Source organism: Mustela nivalis, assembly GCF_964662115.1.
Source record: "Mustela nivalis genome assembly, chromosome: 3".
Taxonomy (NCBI): Eukaryota; Metazoa; Chordata; class Mammalia; order Carnivora; family Mustelidae; genus Mustela; species Mustela nivalis.
In genome coordinates this window covers 77,473,636-77,500,375 of record NC_139022.1, presented here as the reverse complement: position 1 = coordinate 77,500,375, position 26,740 = coordinate 77,473,636, and the positions used below count along the sequence as shown (strand labels likewise).

Genomic DNA, 26,740 nt, shown 5'->3' with positions numbered 1-26,740 from the left:
CCGTTTGCTCTTTTTTATATCTAAGATCTTGAAGCTCTGCCATGATCTTCTCTGTTCTCACTTACCAGCTGACCCTCCTAGTCAGGTGCCTAGAAGCAGCTTCTTCATCCTATATTTCGACTTGGATCCTGCCAAAGAGATTATAATAAATCTGGTTTTTGTAATCATTCCTAGAACTAGTGTTTTCAGAGTGGGGAAAAAGTATCATTTCCCAGGTGACTTTGCATAGTGCAAGCTCCCCTCTCCCCAGCCCCCTCACAAGCTAGTAAGACTAATTCTAGTTTTTTCCCCAAAACCTAGGGACAGACCAAGTGAGCATTCTGGCTCTTCGTTGCTTCATCTGCTAAGTGCTTTTCTGTTAGAGCAGAAAGATGAAAGTGGGGAAGGGGATGCCCTCTCATTAACTTCAGGGGTAGGATAACAAATAGTACAAAAATTCTTTACACGTACCCATTTTTCTGTGCTCTCATCCCTGCTGTTGGGGGCTGTTAAAGGAAAAAAATCAGAGGTGTATATTTTGCGCCCAAATGCCTTAAAGTAAAAACAACAATAAAAACATCCTTTTATCACCACTAACCACTAACATTAACTTGAGGACCTTGATTTCTAAATTCGTTTCACCCTCATCCCATCCCCATTCATTTCCGGAAAAGTAGCCATTTTGCAGATTCCGGAGAATGGGAGCAGAGGCTGAGAACCTACTACTGGATCTTTTCACTTTCCAAAACCCCTGTAGAGCCATTCCGGATCGGTAACGCGAGACTGGTCTCCGTGATTTATCAGTAACCTAGAGTCCAGGGACCGGAAGGCGAGAGGCTGCGATTCCCAGGTGGGGTCAGGTGGGGTGTGTGTGCAGAACTCATTAGCGAGGTCAGGTCCCCACGGGACATTGTCTTTGGAGCCAGGTGCGGAGCTTCTCCAGCTGCCGGAGCCTCTCCAGCCATGTGCTGGAAGCGTGGTTAAATAGCTGCCCCCTCCCCGGGTGTGCAGCGTACTTCTCACGCCTCCTTCCCAACCTGGGGAAATGGGGTCAGTGTGTGTCTTGCTCATAGAATACCACCTCTTTCCCAAGTCACGATCGCTTACCGGCAGCCAATCCTAAATGGATAGTAATATAATTCTAGCCAAACTCATTCCTCCGCAAGACGCGTAAGCTTGGGCCCAAGGAACCTAGGACGGGTCACTCCCGCTCTCCGTTCCCGGCTCCCTCCGCCCCTGGTCCCCACTCGGTCGCAGCCAAAGCCCGGAACGCTGGATCCAGGCCGGGAAGAACGGGATCACGAACGGGAACGGCGCCGCCGGCCGGGAGCCCGTGGCACCGGGCATGCTCAGTGGCGCGGCCGGCTGGGTGGCCCCGAGAGCTGCACCCGGATCTGCTCGGCGGCGGCGGCGGCGGCGACGTGAGCGCGCAGGGGGGCGGCGGCCTCGCCTCGTCTCCCTCTCTGCGCCTGGGTCCGGTGGGTGACGCCAAGCGCCAGAGAGATGTCGGATTTCGACAGTAACCCCTTTGCGGACCCGGATCTCAACAACCCTTTCAAGGTGAGAGTGTGGTCCCCAGAAGCCTTCCGCCGCCGCGACGCGTTGTTGTTTGTGAAAACGGCAAGTTCCTTCGCGCCCACCGAGCCCGCCCCTCGGCTCCCCTTAGCCGCGTAGACAGGGGCTCGGGGACGGCCCGCTCCCCATTTGAGGGTCGCGCCCTGGCCCTCGCACCGCTTGTTTGGGGGTTGGAGTGGAACGTCCTCGGCTCCCTCTCCCGCCGCCCCCCTCCGCACATTCCCGACTGGGGACGGTCGTGCCGTCGCCCGGGAGTGGGCCCGCGCGTCGGGAGGGTTCCCGGCCCGTCTCTCGGGAGCGGGGAGAGTAGAGCTCAGGGCAGGTGGAGTTGTCAGTTGACAGGCGAGTGTGGCGGGCCGGGCCCGGGCGGGGGCCGGGAGCCGGGAGGCGGCGGAGGGGATCGCCTTCGGGTGGGGTTGTCATGGGGACCCGCAGCGGCGGCGAAGGGCTGCGTGGGGGGTGATGGCAGAGGTGTAGAAGAGAGGTGAGGGCGTCGAGTACGCTGCAATTAAAAAAAAAAAAAAAGCCTGTGTTTTTATTTTTTAAACTTGTGTTGCGTCCACATACCACCAGCGGCGCTGCTCCCCCCCCCCCCCATTTGATTGAGGTTGAGAGTATTGATATCGAAGCCGAAGTGAAAAATAAATAAACACACCTGGGAAACAATAGTGCACGTGGACGACCATCTTCTTACCTAACTGCTCTTAGTAAGGTGAACGACGGGATGTTTTCCAAGCTCCTGGTGCGTCACCGGTTCTCTGGGCTGTGTGAGGATAGCATTTCGTCCATGAGCTTCTTTCCTTCTTGGAGTGAACCTTACCAGCCCCGGCTTTGGAAGGGCTTGGCACAGAAACGGGCAATGAGGGAGAAGGCTAAGATGTTTATGATCTATGCTTAAACTGCTGCATGAGTAAATAACTATTTAAAGATTAATAGTCTAGATTTCTTAATGAGCCTCAGCTGCTTACAAGTATAATTTGTTTCCAACTGTTGGTCAAAGTTTATTAATTTTTTTTCTGGATATGTGCAATAGTAACTTTAATTTGTACTCAAACAATATGAAAGAGTAACTTTATTTTGTGGTCTCACAAGTATCACTTTTGCCTTGAGTTTACATCTCATTACTCCTGGTTTTGTCTCTTATTACGAATCCTGGAAGGGGGTGGCACCCTCCTGGCTCAGTCCGTGGAGCATGCTACTCTTGATCTTGGGGTTGTGAGTTCAAGCCCCATGTTGGGTGTAGAAATTATTTAAAAATAAAACCTTAAAAAAATTCTGGAAGGGAAAAATCTCTTTTTAAAAAATTATTGGCCTTTTAATTTCATGGGGGATTATAATTAAATGATGATGGTTCTTGACAACTTGATTCACTGTGTAGGAATGTAGAGTCAATTCAGTCTGCTTTTGCTCCTAGTGTCTTTAAGAAGATTCTGTGCAAATGGCCCGAAACTTTTCAGACTTTTATAACTGATAAGGTTGTACTTTAAGGAGAGTACTTTCCTCCCTTCCACACCCCTTTCCCCCTATTTAGTATTTGGTATTCCAGCATTCCATCTTGTGGAAAATCTGATTATTCTTTAATTATAGACAATCTGAATACAGGTTTCATAACTTGCAAAATAGGTGTCATTTTAAGATATTTTGAAGGTATAAAATTGAGAACCTGTTAGCTTTTTCTAATTCAGATACTTGTTTGATGTTATTTATTCAGCATCTGACAGTTTGGCTCTTTTCTATTTGGGCATTCCATTTCATGACTCATTTTGTGTAGCTGAGTCCCTTGTAAGCGCAAGACATTGTTTTCTTCTTAACCTGGACTGCTTTTTTGTGACATGTGATGTTGCCATGACACTTTGCTTTTCTGCCATAGGTATGGTCTTTGTAGTAATTCTAAACCCAAAAGTGGTTTCATTTTTAATTTTTTTTCCCAAAAGTAGTTTTAAAGATTTATTTATTTTTATTTCAGAGGGGGAGGGCAAGCACGTGAGGAGGGAGGGGCATAGGAAGAATCCCAAGCAGTTTCCACACTCAGTGAAGCCTGAGGTGAGGCTCAATCCCACAACCTTGACATCATGACCTGGGCTGAATTTAAGAGTAGGCCACCTAACCATGTGAGCCACCCAGGTGCCCCTCCAAAAATAGTTTTATTTTTCTATTTGACAGTGTGAGAACACAAGCAGGGGGAGCAGAAGAGGGAGAAGCAGGCTCCCTGTTGAGCAGGGAGCCCAAGGTGGGGCTCAAACCCAGGACCCAGGATCATGACCTGAGCCTAAGGCAGGTGCATAACAGACTTAGCCACCCAGGTGCCCCCCGAAAAGTAGTTTTAAATACTCATTTGTGGTGGCATAAAATTACAAAACTTTTTTGTTGCTTATAAGGTGGATACACTCAGAGGACAATGACTATTCAAATCCATAAAATGTTTCAAGGGATGGATAATCTAGGCCTAAAGAAGATTTGGCTGTACACATATTCCTAGTTTATGGCCTTACCCTGTTTTTGGTGACTGTCACAGGACTGTATATATGACCGTTGATCTTTCCTTTTGTGTCTCCCTGCCCTGCTACTTAAAGTGAAGCTTTACATCTACTGCATAGTCTTTCTTCTTACGTGTGATTTTTGAAATAGAAAAAAAAATTAAAAAAAATTTTTTTTTGGAATTGATTTTTGAAATAGCATTTCTTGTCCTCTCTACTTAAATATGAAAGTTCCTGGCTTTGGGGCGCCTGGGTGGCTCAGTGGATGAAAGCCTCTGCCTTTGGCTCAGGTCATGATCTCAGGGTCTTGTGATCGAGCCCCATATCGGGCTCTCTGCTCAGCGGGGAGCCTCCCCCTCCTCTCCGCCCAACCTGCTTCTTTGCCTACTTGTGATCTCTGTAAATTAAAAAAAAATGACAATTAAAAAAAAAAAGTTCCTGGCTTTATCTTTTTGTTAACTTATGGTCCTTTCTTTTCAGATCTGTTCTCATTTTCAATATTGCAATATTGAAAAATTTCTTATTTTCAAACTGTGGTATTTCATATTTGACAACCTTCCTAATTTCTTGGTTAAAAGTTATTCGATTTTTGGGGTACCTAGGTGGCTCTGGTGCCTGACTTAAACATCTAACTCTTGATTTTGGCTCAGGTCGTGATCTCAGAGTTGGGAGATTGAGCCTGGCATCCACACAGGGTGTGGAGCCTGTTTAGGATTCTCTCTTCCCCTCTTTGTCTGTCCCTCCCCCACTCTTCTTTCTCCTTCTCTGAAGAAAAAAAAACAAAAAAAAAAACAAACCAAATCCCCGAAACCATAAAACAAAACCTATGAGATTTTAAGTTTTGTATTTAAATTCTAGATATAGTGTCATATTAGTTTCATTAGTAGAATTTTATGATTTATCACTTAAATACAGTACCACAACAAGTGCCCTCCTTAATACCCATCCCCCTGCCTGCCTCCCCTCCAGCAACCCTCAGTTTGTTTTCTATTGTTAAGACTCCATTTTGTGATTTGCCTCTTTTCCCTCTATGTTAATGTTTATTTCTTAAATTCCACATATGAGTGAAATCACATGGAATTTGTCTTTCTCTGACTAACTCGTTTCACTTAGCATAGTACACTGTAGCTCCATCCACGTTGCAAGTGGCAGGATTTCATTTTTTGATGTCTGAGTAATGTTCCATCATAGATATGTACTACAGCTTCTTTATCCATTATTTAGTGAACATTTGGGCACTTTCCATAATTTGGCTATTGTTTATAAAGCAGATATAAGCATCAGGAGGCATATGTCCTTTCGAATCAGTATTTTTGGATCTTTTGGGTAAATACCTAATAGTGCAGTTACTGGGTCATAGTGTAGTTCTATTTTTAACTTTTTGAGGAACCTCCATACTGTTTTTCCAGAGTGGCTGCACCAGTTTGCATTTCCACCAACAGTGCTAGAGGGTTCCCCTTTCTCCATATCCTTGCCAGCACTTGTTTCCTGTTAATTTTAATTTTGCTAATTTTAGCCATTCTGCCTGGTGTGAGGTGATAGCCTCATAGTAGTTTTGATTTGTATTTCCCTGAAGTTGAGTGATGGTGAGCATCTTTTCACGTATCTATTAGCCATCTCGATGTGTTCTTTGGGAAAGTGTCTATTCGTGACTTCTGCCCATTTCTTGACTGGATTATTTATTTTTTGGGTGTTGAGTTTGGTGAGTCATGTATAGATTTTGAACACTAACCCTTTATCAGATACGTCATTTGTAAATATCCTCTTCCATTCAGAAGATTGCTTTTTAGTTCTGTTGAATGTTTCCTTTGCTGTGCAGAAGCTTTTTTTCTTGATGAAGTCCCAATAGTTCATTTTTGCTTTTGTTTCTCTTACCTCCAGAGATGTATCTGGTAAGAAGTTGGTACAGCCCATGTCAAAGAGGTTGCTAGCTGTGTTCTCCTCTAGGATTTTGATGACTGCTCCCTCACATTGAGTTCATTCATCCATTTTGAATTTATTTTTGTGTATAATGTAAGAAAGTGGTTCAGTTTTATTCTTTTGCATGTAACTGTTGAAGAGACTGTTTTCCATTGGATGTTTTTTCCTGTTTTGTCGATTAGTTGACCATAGAGTTGTGGATCCATTTCTGGATTTTCTATTCTGTTCCATTGATCTTTCTATTCTGTTCCATTGATCTTTGTTTTTGTGCCATGACCATACTGTCTTGATCACTACAGCTTTGTCATATAACTTGAAGTCTAGAATTGTGAAGCTTTCAGCTTTGCCCTTCTTTTTCTTTTTTTAAATTATGTTATGTTAATCACCATACAGTACATCATTAGTTTTTTTTTTTTTAAGATTTTATTTATTTGTTTGACACAGAGAGATCACAAGTAAGCAGAGCAGTAGGCAGAGACAGAGGGGGAAGCAGGCTCCCCTCTGAGCAGAGAGCCCGATGCGGGGTTTGATCCCAGGATCCTGAGATCATGACCTGAGCTGAAGGCAGAGGCTAACCCACTGAGCCACCCAGGTGCCCCACATCATTAGTTTTTGATATTGTGTTCCATGATTCATTGTTTGCATATAACACCCAGTGCTCATCACAACACATGCCCTCCTTAATACCCATCACTGGGCTAACTCAACCCCCAACCCCCCTCTCCTGTAAAACCCTCAGTTTGTTTCCTGGAGTCCATGGTCTCTCATGGTTCATCTCCCCCTCTGATTCCCCCCCCTTCATTTTTCCCTTCCTACTCCTAATGCCCTCCCATGCTATTCCTTACATTCTACATATAAGTGAAACCTTATGGTAATTCTCTTTTTCTGCTTGACTTATTTCACATAGCATAATCTTCTCCAGTCCCATCCATGTTGATGCAAATGGTGGGTATTCATCCTTTCTGATGGCTGAGTAATATTTTGTTGTATATATGGACCACATCTTCTTTATCCGTTCATCTGTTAAGGGACATCTTAGCTCTTTCCACACTTTAGCACAGCAATACTGTGGACATTGCTACTATGAACATCGGGGTGCATGTGGCCCTTCTTTTCACTACATCTGTATCTTTTGGGGTCAATACCCAGTAGTGCAATTGCTGGGTCATAGGGTAGCTCTATTTTTAATTTTTGGAGGAACTTCCACACTGTTTTCTGAAGTTTGCCTTTCTTTTTCAAGATTGCTTTGGCTATTTGGGGTCATTTTTGGTTCCATACAAATTTTAGGGTTGTTAGTTTTAGCTCTGTGAAAAACCCTGATGATATTTTGATAGGGGTTGTTTTGAATGTGTAGATTGCTTTAGATATCCTAGGCATTTTAACAATAATTGTTCTTCTAATCCATAAGTGTGGGATGTTTTCCCATTTCTTTGTCTTCTCTTCGATTTCCTTCATATATACTCCACAGTTCTCAGAGTACAGATCTTTTACCTCTTTGGTTAGGTTTATTCCTAGGTATCTCAGGGTTTTTTGTGCAATTGTAAATGGGATTGATTCTTTGATTTCTGTTTTTGCTGCTTCATTATTGGTGTATAGAAACTCCACAGATTTCTATAAGTTGATTTTTGTATCCTGCAACTTTAGTGAATTTTGTATCAGTTATAGCAAATTTTTTTGGTAGTCTTTTGGGTTTCCTATATGGAGGGAGTATCATATCTTCTTTTTTTTTTAAAATATTTTATTTATTTATTTGACAGACAGAGATCACAAGTAGGCAGAGAGGCAGACAGAGAGAGAGGAGGAAGCAGGCTCCCCGCTGAGCAGAGAGCCTGATGCGGAGCTCGATCCCAGAACCCTGGGATCATGACCCGAGGCGAAGGCAGAGGCTTTAAACCACTGAGCCACCCAGGCACCCCTCATATCTTCTTTTAATGGTGAAAATTTGACTTCTTTCTTGATGATTTGGATGACTTTTTTGTTGTTGTTGTTGTTGTTGTCTGATTGCTAAGACTAGGAGTTCCAGTACTATGTTAAATAACAATGGTAAGAGTGGACATCCCTGTCTTGTTCCTGACCATAGAGGAAGAGCTACCAGTCTTTCCTTATTGAGGATGATATTCTCTGTGGGTCTTTCGTATATGGCCTTTATGATGTTGAGGTATGTTCCATCTATCCCTACCTTGTTGAGACTTTATCAGGAAAGGGCGCTGTATTTTGTCAAATGCTTTTTCTGCACTTATTGACAGGATCATATAGTTTTCTTACTCTTTCTTTTGTTACTGTGGTGTATCACATTGGTTTGTGAATATCCAAGCCGCCCCTGCAGCCCAGGAATAAATCCCATTTGATTGTGATGGTTGATTCTTTTAATGCACTATTGTGTTCAGTTTGCTAGTATTTTGTTGAGAATTTTTGCATTCATGTTCATCAGTGATACTGGCCTGTAATTCTCTTTTTTAATTGTCTGGTTTTGGAATCAAGGTAATGCTGGCCTCATAGAATAAGTTTGGAAGTTTTTCTTCCACATCTATTACTGGGAACAGTTTGAGAAGAATAGATGTTAACTCTTTAAATGTTTGGTTGAATTTCCTAGGAAGCTGTCTGGTTCTAGACCATTGTTTGTTGGGAAACTTTGATTATGGATTCAATTTCTTGCTGGTTATTGGTGTGCTTAATTTTTTTATTTCTTCCTGGCTCAGTTTATATGTTTCTAGGAATTTATTCATTTCTTCCAGATTGCCTAGTTTATTTGCATATAATTTTTCATAATATTCTCTTAGAATTGTTTTATTTCTGTGGTGTTGGTTGTGATCTCTCCAACTTGTGTTTTTTTTTTTTTTTAAGATTTTATTTATTTATTAGAGAGAGAGAGAGAATGAGTAGGGGGAGAGACAGAGGGAGAGGAAGAGAGAGAATCTCAAGCACACTCCAGATGGAGCACGGAGCCTGACAAAGGGCTCAGTCTCCTGACCCTGAGATCATGACGTGAGCTGAAATCGAGTTGGATGCTTAACTGACTGAGCCACCCAGGTGTCCAGTTGTAATTTTATTTCTTTGGGTCCTTTCTGTTTCCATTTTGATAAGTGTGGCTAGGGGTTTATCAGTTTTATTCATTCTAAGAACAAGCTCCTGGTTTCATTGGTCTGTTCTTCTGTTTCTTGTTTATTTCTGTATCATTTATTTCTGCTTTAATATTTATTCACTTTACTGCTGGCTTTAGGCTTCATTTCTTTTTGTAGTTTCTATAGGTGTAAGGTTGTATATTTGAGATTTTTCTTGCTTCCTGAGGTAGACCTGTATTGCTATATAATTCTTTCTTATGACTGCTTTTGCTGCATCCCAAAGGTTTTGGACTGTCATGTTTTCATTTTCATTTGTTTTGATATATATATTTTTTTAATTCTTTAATTTCCTGGTCAACCCGTTCATTCTTTAGTAGGATGTTCTTTAACCTTCATGTATTGGTGGTCTTTCCAAATTTTTTTCTTGTGGTTGACTTGAAGTTTCATAGCATTATGGTTGGGAAAATATGCATGGTATGACCTCAGTCTTTCTGTACTTGTTAAGGCCTGATTTGTGACCCAGTATGTGATCTGTTCTGGAGAATGTCCCGTGATGAAATGTTCTGAATATATCTGTTAAGTCCATCTGGTCCAGTGTATCATTCAAAGCTATTGTTTGCATTTTGCTTTTCTGCTTAGATGATCTGTTCATGCTCTAAGTGGGGTGTTGAAATCCCCCATTATTATTATCAATGAGTGCCTATGTTTGTTACTAATTGTCTAATATATTTGGGTGTTTGCAAGTTGGGGGCATAAATATTTATAATTGTTAGATCTTCTTGTTGGATAGACCCCTTTGTTATGATATAGTGCCCTTCTTCTTCTGTTACAGTCTTTGATTTAAAATCTAATTTGATATAAGGATGGCTACTCCATCTTTCTTTGACTTCCATTAGATGATAAATATCCATCAATTGACTTTCAATCTACAAGTGTCTTTAGGTCTAAAATGAGTCTCTTGTAGGCAGCATGTAGTTGGGTCTTATTTATTTATTTTTTTTAGATTTATTTATTTGACAGAGAGAGATCACAAGTAGGCAGAGAGGCAGGCAGAGAGAGAGAGAGGAGGAAGCAGGCTCCCTGCTGAGCAGAGAGCCCGATGCGGGACTCGATTCCAGGACCCTGAGATCATGACCTGAGCCGAAGGCAGCGGCTTAACCCACTGAGCCACCCAGGCGCCCCTGGGTCTTATTTTTTTAATCCATTTTGGTACCCGGTGTCTTTTGATTGGAGCATTTAGTCCATTTATGTTCAGAATGATTACTGATAAGAATTTAGTGCCATTGTATTACCTGTTAAGTTGTTGTTTCTAGAGATTTTCTCTGTACTTTTCTAGTCTTTGAGGGAGAGAGAAAGACCAAAAACGACAAAGAGTCCCCTTTAATATTTCTTGCAGGACTTGTTTAGTGGTCACGAAGTCCTTTAGTTTTTGTTTGTCTGGGAAACACTTCATCTCTCCGTCTATTCTGAGTGACTGCCTTCCTAGATAGAGTATTTTGACTGCATATTTTTCCCATTTAGCACATTGAATATATCCTGCCACTTCTTTGGCCTGCTGAGTTTCTGTGGAGAGATCTGCTGCTAACCTATCTGTCTTCCCTTATAAGTTAGGGATTTCTTTTCACTTACTGCTTTTAGGATTTTTTTAATTTCTGTATTTTGTAAATTTAACTGATTTGCCTTGGTGTTGGCCTGCTTTTGTTGATTTTGGTGGGAGTTCTCTCTGCCTCCTGGATTTGAATGTCTGTTTTCTTCCCCAAATTAGAGAAGTTTTCAACTATAATTTCTTCAATTAAACCTTCTGCCCCATTTTCCCTCTGTTCTTTTGGGATCCTTATTATAGGAATATTACTTTGCCTTAAGGAGTCTTTAAGTTCCCTGAGTCTGTATTCACAATCTAATATTTTTCTTTTCTTTTTAGCTTCTTTATTTTTTATAATTTTATGTTCTGTGTCACTTATTCATTCCTCTGCATCCTTCCATCCATTACATCCAGTTGGTTTCATACCTCAGTTTACAGTGTTATTTAGTTGAGCCTGACTAGTTTTTAGGTCTTTGGTTTCTGCATAAGGGACTCCCTGGTGTCTTCTATGCTTTTCTTAAGCCCACCTGATATCCTTATGATTGTTGCTTTAAATTCTGGATCGAGGGGCACCTGGGTGGCTCAGCTGGTTAAACATCTAACATCAGCTCAGGTCATGATCTTGGGGTCCTGGGATTGAGCCCCACATTGGACTTAGGGAGTGCGGGGGTTCTGCTTCTCTCTCTGCCTCTTTCCCCCACTTGTGCTTACACACTTTCTCTTTCCCTAAAATAAATAGAATCTTTAAAAAATAAATTCTGGATCAAGCATATTTCTTATGTCTATTTCAAGTAGATGTCTGGCTGTGACCTTTTCTTGTTCTATGGGATGAATTCCTCTGTCTTGGCATTTTCATCTCCCATCTTCTTTTGTGTGTTAGGAAAACCTATTATGTTTCCTGTTCCTGAGAGTATTGTCTTTATAAAGAAGAGGTCATATACTGTTCAGGGCCTGGCGCTTCAGGAAGTGTCTCCGATGCATGCTGTGTGTGCTGTGTTGCTGTGTTTTGCTTGCTCTTTCCCTGAGGTCAGTCCTCTGCAGTGTTTTTCCTTGCCTGCAGTGGGGAGTGTTTGGACATGGGCCAGCATCTGGTAAGTTTTAACTAGGTGTGCTCTGATCTGCTTGCTAAAAGAGACCTGATGTTGTATCCACTCCAGCTGAAGCTGTGCAGAACTCTGTGGTCAGTAGATGTGGTGTGTATGTGTTGGGGGGCGGGGGTTTGTGCTGCTTTTCTGGGGGAGGGGCCTGCTGTGCTGATTCTCAGGCAAGACACACTTGCCTGAGAAAAGCGGTACCTGCCGAGTGCACAGGGCCAGGACTTGGTGTAAGTGATTTATGCCACTGTTGGCACTGTGCTGTTCACTGAAGTTAGTTTATGCTGGGAGGTGGGAGAGAGTAATGGCATCTGCCAACATGTTTGTCCCCAGAGAGGCAAACCACCTCTTTTAGATGTGCTCCAAGAAGGGGGAATCATCTCTCCCAGTGTGTCCTAGGGGATCCTCAGATCATGTTGTCTGCCCTGGGCTATCTGTACTAGTTCTCCACAGGAGCACTGCATCACCGGCTGGGCTCCACACCCGCCGTGCCGTGGTCCTCTAAAATTCTAGTGTTTGAGCCCTGTGTTTGTAAAAACTTACAAAAATCAGCCCTCTCATTTTCCCAGTCACTGGCTTTGGGGAAGTGTCTTCTTTCTGTGATCCCCTGTGCACTCTTCTCTCTCGCTCTCTCTCACTTCTCTCCATGACAGTGTTGACTCCCCTCCGAGGCACCTGTGATCCTCTTCTCCCCCTAGATCATGTCTCCACATCTCCAGACTTGCATGATGTGGTCTTTTATCTCCCTCTATTTTTGAAATTCTGTTCTTAGAATGATTTCTTGGGTGTCCAAAATGAATTGATGTTTATCTAGCTGAGTTCCAGGGACCAGGCAAGCCTGGGGTCCTCCTGCTACTCTGCCATCTTAGTTCCTTTGGACTTTACCATTTTTAATGAATGATCAGATTACCAGTTAATTATGAGGGCTACAATTCAGGAATGGGCCAAACAGAGGAGATGCCCAGGGCAAGGCCTGAGGGGTGAACATCTGGCCTGCAGGCATACCTGTCTCCCAGTACCTCCATAAGTTTGACCTGGAAGCTCTCCAAACCCCATCTCATAGGGTAGGCGGAATGAAGTAAATGATCAAAAACTATTTGGCTTCTATTGCTTTTTTAGTCTTCAGCATTTCTTTTCCTTCACTTTTAGGTTAGGAGCCCTTTTACCAGCATCTTCATTTGAACTGTCATGAAAATAATTTCTGAGGATAATCTTCTTAGATAATGTTAACTGTAATGGCTTACTTGTTTTTATCAGCTGTTGTAAAATAATTTTGCTGGATTCAGTTTTTTTTTTTTTTTTTTTTTTTTTTTTAGCTCCTGCTTGATTCTAGTGGTTGTGATCGGCTAAATGAAAGAGTTTATGGAATTTGAATAGTTTTTATTGTGTATCAAGAAACTTGGAATAACTAGAAATATATAATCTGCAAAATAGATTGTTATGTGGATGTTTCTGAGATCCACTCTTGAGTTATTACAGTGTGGCTGTAAAGCTAGAGAGGAAAAAATAGTTTTCACATAGTCAACATTTATTAATTATTTTATGCTCCTTGTTCCATTAGTTACTCATTTATTCAGTAGATAATGAAGAAATTTATATCCTGAAGTTTATTCATCTAACATGTAGACAAAAATGTTTAGAATGTAAAAAAAAAAGTAAAACAGTCATCAGACATTAGTTATATAATATGGCTTTTATAAGTCAGTATAAATATGAGTAAGAGCCAGAATGAGTGCAGTTTACTCAAAGGATAGAAAAATTAATAAGTGATAAGAAAACCTTCATACCTTTTAATATGTTTTAACATATTAATATGCTTATTGATTGGATTGGAAATTCATTTTGGAAATAATGTTTTATGTAGTTTTGAAAAATGGAATCAAATTTTTGTGGCTGGGAAAGGAAAATCTTATAATGGATTTATTCAGAACTCATTCTGTGGATGAAAAAAGCCCAGAGATAGGATGATTGCCAAATGTGAAATAATTTCTTCTTGATTAAAAGATATTTCATTTTCGGGGTGCCTGGGTGGCTCAGTGGGTTGGGCCGCTGCCCTCGGCTCAGGTTATGATCTCAGGGTCCTGGGATCAAGTCCCGCATTGGGCTCTCTGCTCGGCGGGGAGCCTGCTTCCCCTCTCTCTCTCTGCCTGCCTCTCTGCCTACTTGTGATCTCTCTCTCTGTCAAATAAATAAATAAATAAATAAATAAATCTTTAAAAAAAAAAAAAGCTATTTCATTTTCATTGCTATCTTGCTCAGTATCTTATACCCAGGTGTAGGTGGTACAGAATTGGCATTAGAATTTAAATCTTATTACTAGTCCATTACTGATGACACTCTGTTTGCTTGTTGATTGCATTTCTGACACCAAATTCTTGTTTTGTATTGGGACTTTGGACTTGAGGCTCTCATACAGAGACAGCAGAGGGTAGTAGTTAAAGGTTTCTGCTTAAAAGTTCAATTTTTTTTTTTTTACCCCATGTATCTTTTATTCAGATTCCCTGAAAGTTACCATTTTGACATTTTATCATATTTCTTTATCATACATATGTGTGTATATATGCATATCACACATTTATATTTTGCAGGCATTTGAGACTAAATCACAGATATGATGCCTCTTTACCCCCCAATACTTCAGTATATATTTTATAAAAAACAAGAACATTCTCTTACAAAATCTGCTCAAGAGTTAAAAAAAAAAACAAACCTACATTTGATCCTGGCTTTGCCACTAACTTGCTGTAAGACCTTGGAATGTTACTTAGCCTCTCCATATGTCTACTTACCCTTCTGTAAAGCAGGATAATAGGACCTTCCCCATAGGGTTGTTAATTGGATTAGATGATCATATATTTAGCATGTAATAAGTGCTTGATGCATGGTGGCTTTAATTAGATCATAGTAAGTAGTGTTAATAGTAATTCAAGAAATTGATTTAATTACAGTGAACCATATTCTTAGCTTATTTAGAGAAGTTCATGTTTTTTTTAAATTAATGTATAGTTGACACACAATGTTACATTAGTTTCAGGTGTACAACATAGTGATTCTATAAGTCTATGTTACACTTGTGGTGAGCATAGTATAAGCTACCATCTTTCACCATACAACACTATTATAATATGATTGATTACATTCCCTTTGCTGTACTTGCCCAAGACTTACTCATATCATAAAAGTTTGTATTCCTTTAGATTCTTCAAGGGTGCTAGTATTTGTTGGGCCAGTCCTAGTTGAGAAGTCAAGGCCAAACATAAGTGGTTTGCCCTAGACCTGACCTTGGTTGTCTGAATTTTAGTGCTTTGTCACTGCAAAGGCTTCCTCCCTAATAACTCTGTTCTTTTATTTTGGCCCTCAAAAATTCTACTCTTTTAAAAATAATCTCTTAAAAATGGGCTACAGTTCACCGTATTATTTATGATATTTAAGTTAGAATAATACCAGTGGTATCCTAAGAGTTTAATTGGAGTTGAAAATTGAAAACCTCATCAATAAAATGCACTTATCCTAGATGTCCATCAACAGAAGACTGTATAAAGAAGATGTAGTATGTACGTAGATATGTATGTATGCATATATATGTATTTACACACACACGCACACACAGTGGAATATTATGCAGACATCAAAAACCAAAAATCTTGCCATTTGCAATGTGGATGGAACTAGAGGATATTGTGTTAAGCAAAATAAGTCAATCAGAGAGGGAAAATTATATGATCTCACTGATTTAAGGAATTTGAGAAACAAGACAGGATCATAGGGGAAGGGAGGGAAAAATGAAACAAGATGAAACCAGAGAGGGAAACAAACCTTAAGAGACACTTGGTCTCATGAAATAAACCGTGGGTTGCTGGAGTGGAGGGGGAATGGGAGGGATGGGGTGGTGGGCAGTGAGGAGGAGGACATGTGCTATGGTGAGTGCTATGAACGGTGCAAGATTGATGAATCACAGACCTGTACCCTGAAACAAATAATAAATTATATGTTAATTAAAAAAATTGACCCATAATTCAAGAATGTTATCAAAATTGTTTTTAATATTTATCATTATTTTTATTATTTATTTTAACAGAATAATTTTCATTTACAGTTAGTTGATGTCAGTCTTGCCTTCTCCGTTTAAAATTTGTGACTGGAGGTTGGACAGCACTAGGAAAGAATTTTGAGGATTTCTTCTATGGTAGTCTAACATTGCAAACTTTAGCTTTCAGCATTTATCTGGGACGTAGTAGTAATTTGTGGTCTATGTTATTTTATGGTCATGTCAACTGCATAGGTTCATACTGTCTTCCTCAAGTTGATATTTTTAAAAAGCATTTGTTTAGCTGCCTGTTGTATTTCATCAAATTAAGATGCATCATTATTTTATTTATCATTGTCTCAGTTACCTAATGGTGTATAACAAATAATCCCTAGATTTAGTGGCTTAAAACAATAATTACTTGCTCACTATTCTGTTATTCGAGTTGGACTAAGTTGGGTGGTTTGGTTTTGAATGTTATTGCCTGGAATCACTTATGTCTGTTCAATTATCTGGCAGCTTGACTGGGCTAGATAGTTTAAGATGTCCTCAACTCAAGTATCTGGCAATTATCTGGGGTTGTCATTGGGGGCAGCAGTTGGTTCTCTTCCACATGGTCTTTCTACTAGGAATAGCATGGACTTATTACAAAGTGGGAGTAGTATTCGAAGAGGTCAAGAAGGGATGCTAAAGGCTTCTTGAGTCATTTCTTTTCTGCTACATTGTGTTAGTCAAACAAGACAAAAAGCCAGACTGTATTCAAAAAAGAATGGGAAGGATTAGATTGTACTCCTTGATGGGAGGAGCTTATGTTCCTTCTGATACAGAGCTGAAAAGATACACCCAGCATAAAACGGTGAGACAAGTACAGGATAACCCCAATAGACATTCCCATTCAAGTAGGGGGGGAATGGGAAACAGTTAGCAGTTCCTGATCTGTGGGAAGTTTGAAATCCATCCAGGCCCATTTTTGAGGGTCTCCTAACTGGAACAGTGAGTGTTCTTTGAATAGGGCCCAGTTCTGCTACCTGGAGGTCTTTTCCCTAATCTATTATTTTCTTCTGGTTTTGGTTCCACTCTCTGGTAAGTCCTTTTTTACTTATAGAAGTGTTTGCAGCTGAGGAGAAATATTTTCACGGTGCTTCTTATGCACTGAAATTTGGGAGTCCAGAAGCTTCTTTTCATTTTGAAGTATCACTGTTCCTTTTAGTCCAGTGTGGTCCATTTCTCTTAACAGTTTTTTGTTAATTTTACCAGGGTTCAAAGGATCCCTTAAAACACATCTGTAATTCATTTTGAGACCATCTTTTTTTAATTAAAGTAGAGTGTTAGGATGCTCTGCATCAGTACTATTTTTTAAAAAATTCTTTTTAAATATATTTAAAAAAATTTTTAAATTTGTCAGAGAGAAAGCACACAGGCAGGCAGAGTGGCAGGCGGAGGCCAAGAGAGAAGCAGGCTCCCCACTGAGCAGGAAGCCTGATGTGGGACTCGATCCTAGTACATTGGGATCACGACCCTAGCCCAAGGCAGCCCCCTAACCAACTGAGCCAGTCAGGTGTCCCTGCATCAGTATTATTTAGCCATGTAGGAAACTTTTTGTTCAGCTTGAGCATCTCCTTTGGCTACCAAAGGCTCTCAGGCAGGTTCAGTGGGAGGCTGTTAGTGTAGTGGAGTACCTCTTAGAGATGCTAAATGGCAAAACTAATATTTGAATGTGATTTTATTTTGGTATTGTGATTTTAACAATCTTAATTGAGATGGTGATGGTAAAAATTTTGAAAGTAAACAATTGCTGATATTAAAAATAAATTTTTTTGGCATACAGTTAATATTTAGTAGTGCTGAAATGCAGATCCAGGAAATTTATAGGGTATTTTTTTAAGATAAATCACTGGAGTCATATAGTTTCTGAAAAATTTATATTGGATTAATGAAATAAGTGATGAGTTCTAGCGATGAATCAACAATATTCTGTTCTTTTTTTTTTATTCTTTTTTTTTTTTTTAAGATTTTATTCATTTATTTGACAGACAGAAATCACAAGCAGGCAGAGAGAGAGAGGAGGAAGCAGGCTCCCTGCTGAGCAGAGAGCCCGATGTGGGGCTTGATCCCAGAACCCTGGGATCATGACCTGAGCCGAAGGCAGAGGCTTTAACCCACTGAGCCACCCAGGCGCCCCAACAATATTCTGTTCTTGTCCAACCCACAGGTTTTGTCTTCAGTTCCAAGGGTGTATTTAAAGAGTGGTTTGAACAAAATAGGATGTGCCCAAAGAAGTGAGAATGGCCATGGGTCTGGAGTCAGGTCTTGGAAGAGTAATTTAAGCTTAAATTACTTTGGGGTGTAGTCTACAGAAGGCTAAAGAGAAGTATGAGATATTCAGATACTTGAAGCGTTCTTTTGGGGTGAATAAATCTGTTTTTGCTTCAGGAAAAAAAAGGTTTATTGGCAGAGTTTACATGAAGGTAAACTTTATCCTAAAAATTTTTTAAAAAAGATTTTATTAGAGGGGCGCCTGGGTGGCTCAGTGGGTTGAGCCTCTGCCTTCGGCTCGGGTCATGATCTCAGGGTTCTGGGATCGAGCCCCGCATCGGGCTCCCTGCTCAGCGGGAGCCTGCTTCCCTTCCTCTCTCTCTCTGCCTACTTGTGATCTCTGTCTGTCAAATAAATAAAATCTTAAAAAAAAAAAAAAAGATTTTATTAGAGAGTGAGGGAGAGAGAGAGAGAGAAGGAGCAGGGGCAGGGGCAGAAGGAAAGGGAGAAGCAAGACCCCCGGTGATCAGGGAGCCGGAAAGGGGGCTCTATCCTGAGACTCCAGGATCATGACCTGAGCAGAAGACTGACGTTTAACCGACTGAGCCACCCAAGTGCCCCTAAGATAAAGATTTTTAAAGATCTATTAGAATAGCCTGATGAGGGGTGCCTGGGTGGCTCAGGGGGTTAAGCCTCTGCCTTCGGCTCAGGTCATGATCTCAGGGTCCTGGGATCGAGCCCCACGTCTGGCTCTCTGCTCAGCAGGGAGCCTGCTTCCCCCCTCTCTTCTCTCTGCCTGCCTCTCTGCCTACTTGTGATCTCTGTCAAATAAATAAATAAAATCTTAAAAAAAAAAAAAAAAAGAATAGCCTGATGATGCTTTTTTTGGTATGGAGTTTTCAGCAGTTGAAGGAATTCAAGCGTTGATATACTAGAGTTGCTAAAGTAGAGTTCTTTGCGTTGCAAGGTTTTTTTTCTTCTTTGAAACCATATAATTGTTGCATTTTTATACCTGTGTGGATCATTTTGTGAGTGCATAAATTCTCTCCTGTTGTAATATGTTAGATATTGGGATTGCATCTGATCATAAAAGCTGGAGAGGTGGCTTTATATTTCAGGAGCCTGCTATGCTCTGAGCCTCAGTCCACTGAGGAAGCAGCCCAAGTGGTTGCTTAACATGGTAGATGATCATGTCCTCTGTTGTGTGACCCTTACCATGCTGTCCTTACTTGACGAATCTTAGCAAAGTTACTCGACCCAAGGAAAGCCATTCTCTGAGATGATCAGGAAGAGATAAGATTGCTTGGTGCAAAATTTTGCTCCAACAGTAATGGTGATAGTTAAGTGAACTATCTGTCTCAGGAACTTGAGCTGAAAGCACAGAGAAAAAAATCCTGTACTTATGGTGGGAATAACCATGGAATGAGAAGGGGAAGGGGCCAAATTAACTAATTATAGAACACTGGAGTACTAATTGACCAGGGTTTTTGAGGTTAATTTTCTATAATTCTTATTTATTATTAGAGCTGCTCTTGAACTACAAGAGAGGTTACCACATTTTGAAGAGTTCTAGTCTTTGAAACCTGGCACCCTTTTTCCTGTATGTATCTTAAAAATATCCTCCCTTCCCCCAACATTCGAGGTGACTTGAGTTTGTTTTTTTTCAGTCATAATTGCCAAAAGGTTATTGTGAAGTAACATTTTCTTGACAAAAGCATGATAGAGTTAAACCTGTATTTAGATCAAATAGAAATCTATATTTAGCTTTCCTTGGGCCAAGTAACTTTGCTAAGATTAGTCAAGTGAGGACAACATGGTAAATGAGAGAATACAGTTCTACATGATATAATTAAAACTGTGCTTAGTTTTTGGTAATAGGTAATGAAAACCCAAACACAAGGAGATGTTTTTAAATCACGAGGGGGAAATTTCCCAACTTTCAATAAGTGAAGGAACTAAAAGATGATTTGTAGGGGTACCACTCAGTTGTGTCTGTTGTACCACTCAGTTAAGTGTCTGTCTTTAGCTCAGGTCTTGTTCCCAGGTCCTGGGATCAAGCTCCACATTGGGCTCCCTGCTTAGCAGGGAGTCTGCTTCTCCTTTACCTCTTTCCCCGATTGTGGTTTTTCTTTCTCACTCATATACTTCCTCTCTCTCTCAAATAAGTAAAACTTAAAAAAAAAAAAATGTGTAAAGGTTGGTTGGATTTGACTTTGTACCAAGTCCCCTTACCACTTTTATTCCATTTCATCTGTTCCTACCAACACAGCCTGTAGTGCCATATAGTTTTTGCCTTCACATTATAGACAAGTGTTAGAGGCCTGTGTTCCCCTTCCTTGTGCAAGAATTGCCACAAGAACTCTTTGTAAACCTGTATGAAGAGAGCAATCCAGTAATCTCTCTGGCATTTGGTTTTGAGTACGTTTTTTTTTTCTCTTAAAGATTTTATTTATTTATTTGATAGACAAAGATCACAAGTAGGCAGAGAGGCAGGCAGAGAGAGAGGGGAGGAAGCAGGCTCCCTGCGGAGCAAAGAGCCTGATGCAGGGCTCCATCCCAGGACCCTGGGATCATGACCTGAGCCGAAGGCAGAGGCTTTAACCCACCGAGCCACCCAGGTGCCCCTTGAGTGCTTTTAAGAATTAGTAATGCCAGGGGCGCCTGGGTGGCTCAGTGGATTAAGCCGCTGCCTTCGGCTCAGGTCACCATCTCAGTGTCCTGGGATCGAGCCCCGCATCGGGCTCTCTGCTCAGCAGGGAGCCTGCTTCCCCCCCTGTCTCTGCCTGCCTCTCTGCCTACTTGTGATCTCTCTCTCTGTCAAATAAAATAAATAAAATCTTTAAAAAAAAAAAAAAAGAATTAGTAATGCCAGGGGCATTTGGGTGGCTCAGTCGGTTAAGTGGATGCCTTCAGCTCAGGTCATGATCTCGGGGTCCTGGGATGGAGCCCTGCTTCGGGCTCCCTGCTCTGGGGGGAGTCTACTTCTTCTTCTCCCCCGCCTGCCACTCCCCTTGCTTGTGCTCTCTCAATCTCTGTCAAATAAAATCTAAAAAAAAAAAAAAAATTAGTAATGCCTATTCATTACTATTTGATAGACTTTTGGGTAGTTGCCACTTTTTGACTATTATAAATACTGCTGCTGTAAACATTTCTGTACAAGTTTTCATTTGATACTTTTCTTTTTATTATTTTCTTTAAAGATTTTTATTTATTTATTTGACAGAGAGAGACACAGCTAGAGGGGGAACCACAAGCAGGGGGAGTGGGAGAGGGAGAAGCTCCCTGCTCCACAGGGAGCCTGACATGGGATTCCATCCCAGGACCCCGGGATCATGACCCTAGCTGAAGGCAGACGCTTAAGGACTGAGCCTCCTATGTGCCCTGATGCTTGTTTTAGATGGAGTATGTAACTAGGAGCAGAATTGCTGGGTCATATGGTAACTATGTTGAATCATTTGAGGAACTAACTGCTGACTGTTTTCCACAGGGTTGCTCTATTGTATTTTGCAACCAGCAGCAGATGAGGATTCTGTTTTATCTACATTCTCATCAACATTTGTTATTATTTATGATTTATGATTCTAGCCATCCTGGTGGGTTTGGAATATCTTATTGTGGTTTTGATTTGCATTCCTCTAATGGCTATGTAGTGTTAGAGCTTTTTTTTTTTTTTTTTTAGGTTTTATTTATTTGACAGAGATCACAAGTAGGCAGAGAGGCAGGAAGAGAGAAAGAGAGGAAGGAAGCAGGCTCCCTGCTGAGCAGAGAGCCCAATGCGGGCTCGATCCCAGGACCCTGGAATCATGACCTGAGCCGAAGGCAGAAGCTTTAACCCACTGAACCACACAGGGGCTCCGGTGTTGAGATTTTTTATGTGCTTATTGGTCATTTGTATATCTTCTTTGGAGAAATATCTATTCAGATCCTTCACCTATTTTTAAGTTCAGTTTTTTGTCTTTTTTATCACTGAATTGTAAGAGATTTTTATACATTCTTGATACAAGTCTTTTTTCTTCAATATTTTTATTTATTTATTTGACAGAGAAATACCATGATAGAGGGAGCATAAATGGGGAATGGAAGAGGTAGAATCTGGCTACCTGCTGAGCAGGGAGTCTGATGGCGGGCTTGATCCCAGGACCCTGGGGTCATTACCTGAGGCAACGACTGAGCCACCCAGGGGCCCCTCGATACAAGTCTTTATTAAAGTACAGTTGACCTTGAAGAACAAAGTTTGAACTACATGTTCACTTATCTTTTTTTAAAAGATTTTATTTATTTGACAGAGATCACAAGTAGGCAGAGGCAGGCAGAGAGAGGAGGAAGCAGGCTCAATGCTGAGCAGAGAGCCCGATGCGGGGCTCGATCTTAGGACCCTGGGATCATAACCCAAGCCGAAGGCAGAGGCTTTAACCCACTGAACAACCCAGATGCCCCAGTTCACTTATCTTAAATTGAATATTATACATACTTACTATAAATGTATTTGCCCATCCATGTGATTTTCCTAATGTTTTCTTTTCTCTAGCTTTATTGTAAGAATATAATATAAAATATGTATAACATACACAATATGTATTAGTTGACTGTTACCAGTAGGGCTTCTGTTGTAAAGCTGTCAGTTTTAGGGATGTCAGAAGTTACATACTGACTTTCTATTGTCCCTGGGGGTGGGACCAGCCCCCCTAAGTTCCTGTATTGTTCATGTGTCAACTGTAATGATTTGTAGATAATTTCTGTTTTGTCAATGATCTTGTCAATGTCAATGACATTTCTTGTTCTTTGAAGCACAAAAGTTATAATTTGGACTGAATCAAAATTTATATTTATTTTGTGGTTTGTGTTTTGATGTTATATCTAAGAATCCTTTGCCAAATCTGAGGTAATGAAGATTTACCCTTATGTTTTTTCCTTAGAGTTTTATAGTTTTACTTCTTAAATTTATGTTTGTGATTCTTTTTGAGTTAATTTTTGTATATGGTGTGAAGCAAGGTTGGAGTAAGGTTGAACTTCATTCTTTTGAAAATGTGGGTATCCAGTTGTGTTGAACAGATTGTTCTTTTCCCATAGAATGATTTTGGCACCCTCTTCAAAAATTTCTGTATTCTTTCTTAATCTTTATTCTTGCACAAGAAATACTTTTATCTAAGAAAGCCCTCATACTTTATGCAGAATTGTTCCCAATTACCTGAGTGTCTGTAGAGTATATATATTAAGCTTGCCTACCTTCCAGAGTTGCCAGAGCTAGTGTTGCAATTGCTTGTAAATCTGTGCTTGCGTCAGTATGTTTTTATATATATAAAAAAGTTTAATGTAGGGCACCTGGGTGGCTCAGTGGGTTAAGCCGCTGCCTTCGGCTCAGGTCATGATCTCAAGGTCCTGGGATCGAGTCCCGAATCGGGCTCTCTGCTCAACAGGGAGCCTGCTTCCTCCTCTCTCTCTCTGCCTGCCTCTCTGCCTACTTGTAATCTCTCTCTGTCAAATAAATAAATAAAATCTTAAAAAAAAAAACTTAAAAAAATTTAATGTAATGGGTTTATACTCGTTTTTGGAATGCAGTTAGGAACACATTTATCAATATTAACAATTTGATACTTTTTCTTACATATATTTTACAGAATATAGATGAATTACTGGATTTATTTTTGCAGATAAGCAAAAAATATTAGAGCCTCTTTACTAAACTAGGAATGTATATGATAAGATGAATTTTGAGTATTTGTAAAGTGACTTTACCTAAGCACACAGGGAGACAATAATATTCCAAAGTATGGACAATTTACACAAGGGACTTCCTTCTCTGTTGAGCAGTTAGTATATATGAAGTCTCATGTAGACCCTAGGAAGAAGATGGAGCGGGGTGGACTCAAAGATAAGGTAGACTTTGATCTTGCCTTTCTTTTTAAAGATTTTATTTATGTATTTGACAGAGATCACAAATAGGCAGAGAGGCAGGCAGGGGTGGAGAGGGGAGGGGGAAGCAGGTTCCCTGCTGAGCAGAGAGCCCAATGTGGGGCTCTATCCCAGGACCCTGAGATCATGACCTGAGCCGAATGCAGAAGCTTTAACCCACTGAGCCACCGAGGCACCCCAAGATTTATATATTTTAGAGAGAGCAAGAGCAAGCGTGGGTCGGTGGGTGCAGAGGGAGAGAGTCTTCAAGTAGAATTCATGCTGAGTGTTGGGCTCAATCCCAGGACCTATGAGATCATGACCAGAATTGAAACCAGGAGTCAGACCCTCTACCAACTGAGCCACCCAGGTGCCCCTTCCTTTGGCTATCTTCTAATGGTGGTTAGAATCCTCATGTGGTGATTTGGAATACATGTGGAAAGGGGTGGGAAATGAAAGTAGGAGGTACAGGAAAACAGCATCAGGAATCTTGGTTAGAGATGGCCAAGGGCTAGTATTCTACTATAATGTTACCACCATTTAGCAATTTTACTAAAGCTTTTGAGGCTTGTCTTAGATTGATTTCATCAGTCTTGTGGTTTTATTTATGGCATAGCACGCTTAATTTTTGGCATCTGAAGTAATCGTAAATTTTAGTGAATTGTTTACAGGTCAATGGTGTATTGTAAAAATGCAAATTGATGTATTCCCCAAGGTTAAAAGAAGTATATTATATACTTGTATTTGATTAAAAAATTTTTTAAAGATTTTATTTATTTATTTGACAGAGATCACAAGTAGGCAGAGAGGCAGGTGGCGGGGTGTGGGGGGAGCAGGCTCCCTGCTCAGCAGAGAGCCCGATTCGGGGCTCGATCCCAGGACCCTGAGATTGTGACCTGAGCTGAAGGCAGAGGCTCAACCCACTGAGCCACCCAGGTAACCCTAGAAATGTTTTCTTTATGGAAACATTTGTGTTTGAGTCTCAGGGGAACTTAATCACCATTTAGCATTGAGTTCATAAGAAAATGTTCTGTGAAGTACATGTTTTACAGACAGGCATTTCTGTATTTTTAGCCTGGTATTAGGGACATTAGAGGAAGGAGTAAATCAAATTTGTGGAGGTTTGTCCTCACTTGTTAAGGGTGGGTCTGGAACCAGGCCATCTCAGTTTGCTTCTCTATCTCTTCGTTGAGTGACCTTAGGCAAATTACTGAATTTTTCTGCCTTCAATACTTTTTTTAAATATTTCTTATAGGAATATTTCTTTTGAATTAAGGCAAAGAAGGGAAGTTCTTAAAATAACAGAGGAAATAATGGTGTAAGATTATCTTTGGTTATAGCATGTGATTATTCTTCTTTTATTTTATCCTTAAATTGCCTATATTTTCTCAGATGAATTTTTATTAACTTGTAAACTTTTTGTTTTAACAGAAATAGTAACAAAAACAAAACACAAATTACTGGTTGTATTACCAAGCTTAGACATTTCAGAGGCTGTTATAGATCAGAACATGAACTGAGGGTAATAAGGAAAGGTCATTGTATTTTTATGACTTAAGTTTTGTTTAAAAATTTTTTCTTTTGTTAAATTTATTAAAGATTTTATTTATTTATTTGACAGAGAGAAATCACAAGTACACTGAGAGGCAGGCAGAGAGAGAAAGAGAGAGAGAGAGAAGGAAGCAGGCTCCCTGCTGAGCAGAGAGCCCGATGCGGGACTCGATCCCAGGACCCTGAGATCATGACCTGAACCGAAGGCAGCAGCTTAACCCACTGAGCCACCCAGGCGCCCTTAAGTTTTGTTTAAATGTTAGAAAGTTTTGCATTTGTTTGCTTAATGTCGATGATTTTTGGAGAGGTCATCTGTTTTATTTTATTTATTTATTATTTATTATTTTTTATTTACATTAAGACCTAATAGTTTTGAAAGCTTATGATTGCTTTTTGAAGTCATGGGACACTAGCAGGAGATGAATCCTTCGTGTCACAACTGGAACTTCAAACATTTTCCTCCCATGGAATATAGTTGTACGAAATGCCTGGCTTTGGTGGTGTTTTGATTTTAAGTACTGGCCTGGGTACTTACACTGGGTTTTAAGTGCTCTTAACAAGAGTTGGTGGTTAACTTGGTGGTTAACAGGAGAAATTAATTTAGCCAGATTTTGTTTCATAAGGTAGTGTTCTATGAAGTATACATTTATTCTCAGATGGAAAAATTAATTTAAAAATTCACTGCCCATAATATGACAAAAAAACAAAACAAAAACAAAAACCAACCAAACAAACAAAACCCAAGACCTTTTAAAATTTGTTCATAGGTCTTTGGTTGTCATGTTTAGTGGTAAATTGTTCTGTTAATTTCAGTATTTGGTACGTTAAAAGATAATGATCAAAAACTCATTAGTCTTTTTGAAGAACTACTGTGTATGATAAATCAACTTTTTCTATACAAAAATTTAACAGTTTACTGAAAAATGAGGGCTGTTTTTGTGGGAAGAGTGCTGTTCTCTGACTACTAGGCTATCATAGTCAAAGGTGATTGAACTTGTAGGTCATTGACAGAAATATGGCCAATTATTTTCCTGTTCTTCATGATACCTTTTTTTCTTCTGAAGTCTCTAGATTTCAGTGCATTAATACTGGGGCACATAGCTGTATTAGCTACCCAGTTTCTCAAATATCAGAAGAAATTTTGGTGATTTAGTATAACAGGAAATTCTGGTGCTATTTTGGTCCCTGATAGCTAATACCCCTGCCCCCTCTATCCTGATTTCTTGACTAATGAGTATTTCTCTTTAATGAATGATGTGGTATTTAGATTTTGAAGACTTAGAGATTTATAGCTGGTTGGCAATATTTATTCTAAGAAATATTAC

The 26,740-nt window shown here is 40.3% G+C and overlaps 2 protein-coding genes across 2 annotated transcripts in view; one reads left to right on the top strand and one right to left on the bottom strand.

Annotated features, from left to right (window-relative positions):
- AP3B1 (adaptor related protein complex 3 subunit beta 1) overlaps nucleotides 1-1,196 on the bottom strand; it is a 344,581-nt gene extending 343,385 nt beyond the window's left edge. The window contains exons 1-3 of the mRNA XM_082724772.1: nucleotides 1,087-1,196; nucleotides 451-485; nucleotides 66-128 (exon numbers count right to left, since the gene is read on the bottom strand). The gene's annotated coding sequence lies outside the window, so the exon portion shown is untranslated. The remainder of the gene's footprint in view (nucleotides 1-65; nucleotides 129-450; nucleotides 486-1,086) is intronic.
- A 179-nt stretch (nucleotides 1,197-1,375) lies between these two features.
- Nucleotides 1,376-26,740, top strand: part of SCAMP1 (secretory carrier membrane protein 1) — a 121,848-nt gene continuing 96,483 nt past the window's right edge. Inside the window, exon 1 of the mRNA XM_082724810.1 lies at nucleotides 1,376-1,539. Within this exon, the coding sequence (XP_082580936.1) occupies nucleotides 1,483-1,539 (57 nt within the window). The 5' untranslated portion in view covers nucleotides 1,376-1,482. The remainder of the gene's footprint in view (nucleotides 1,540-26,740) is intronic.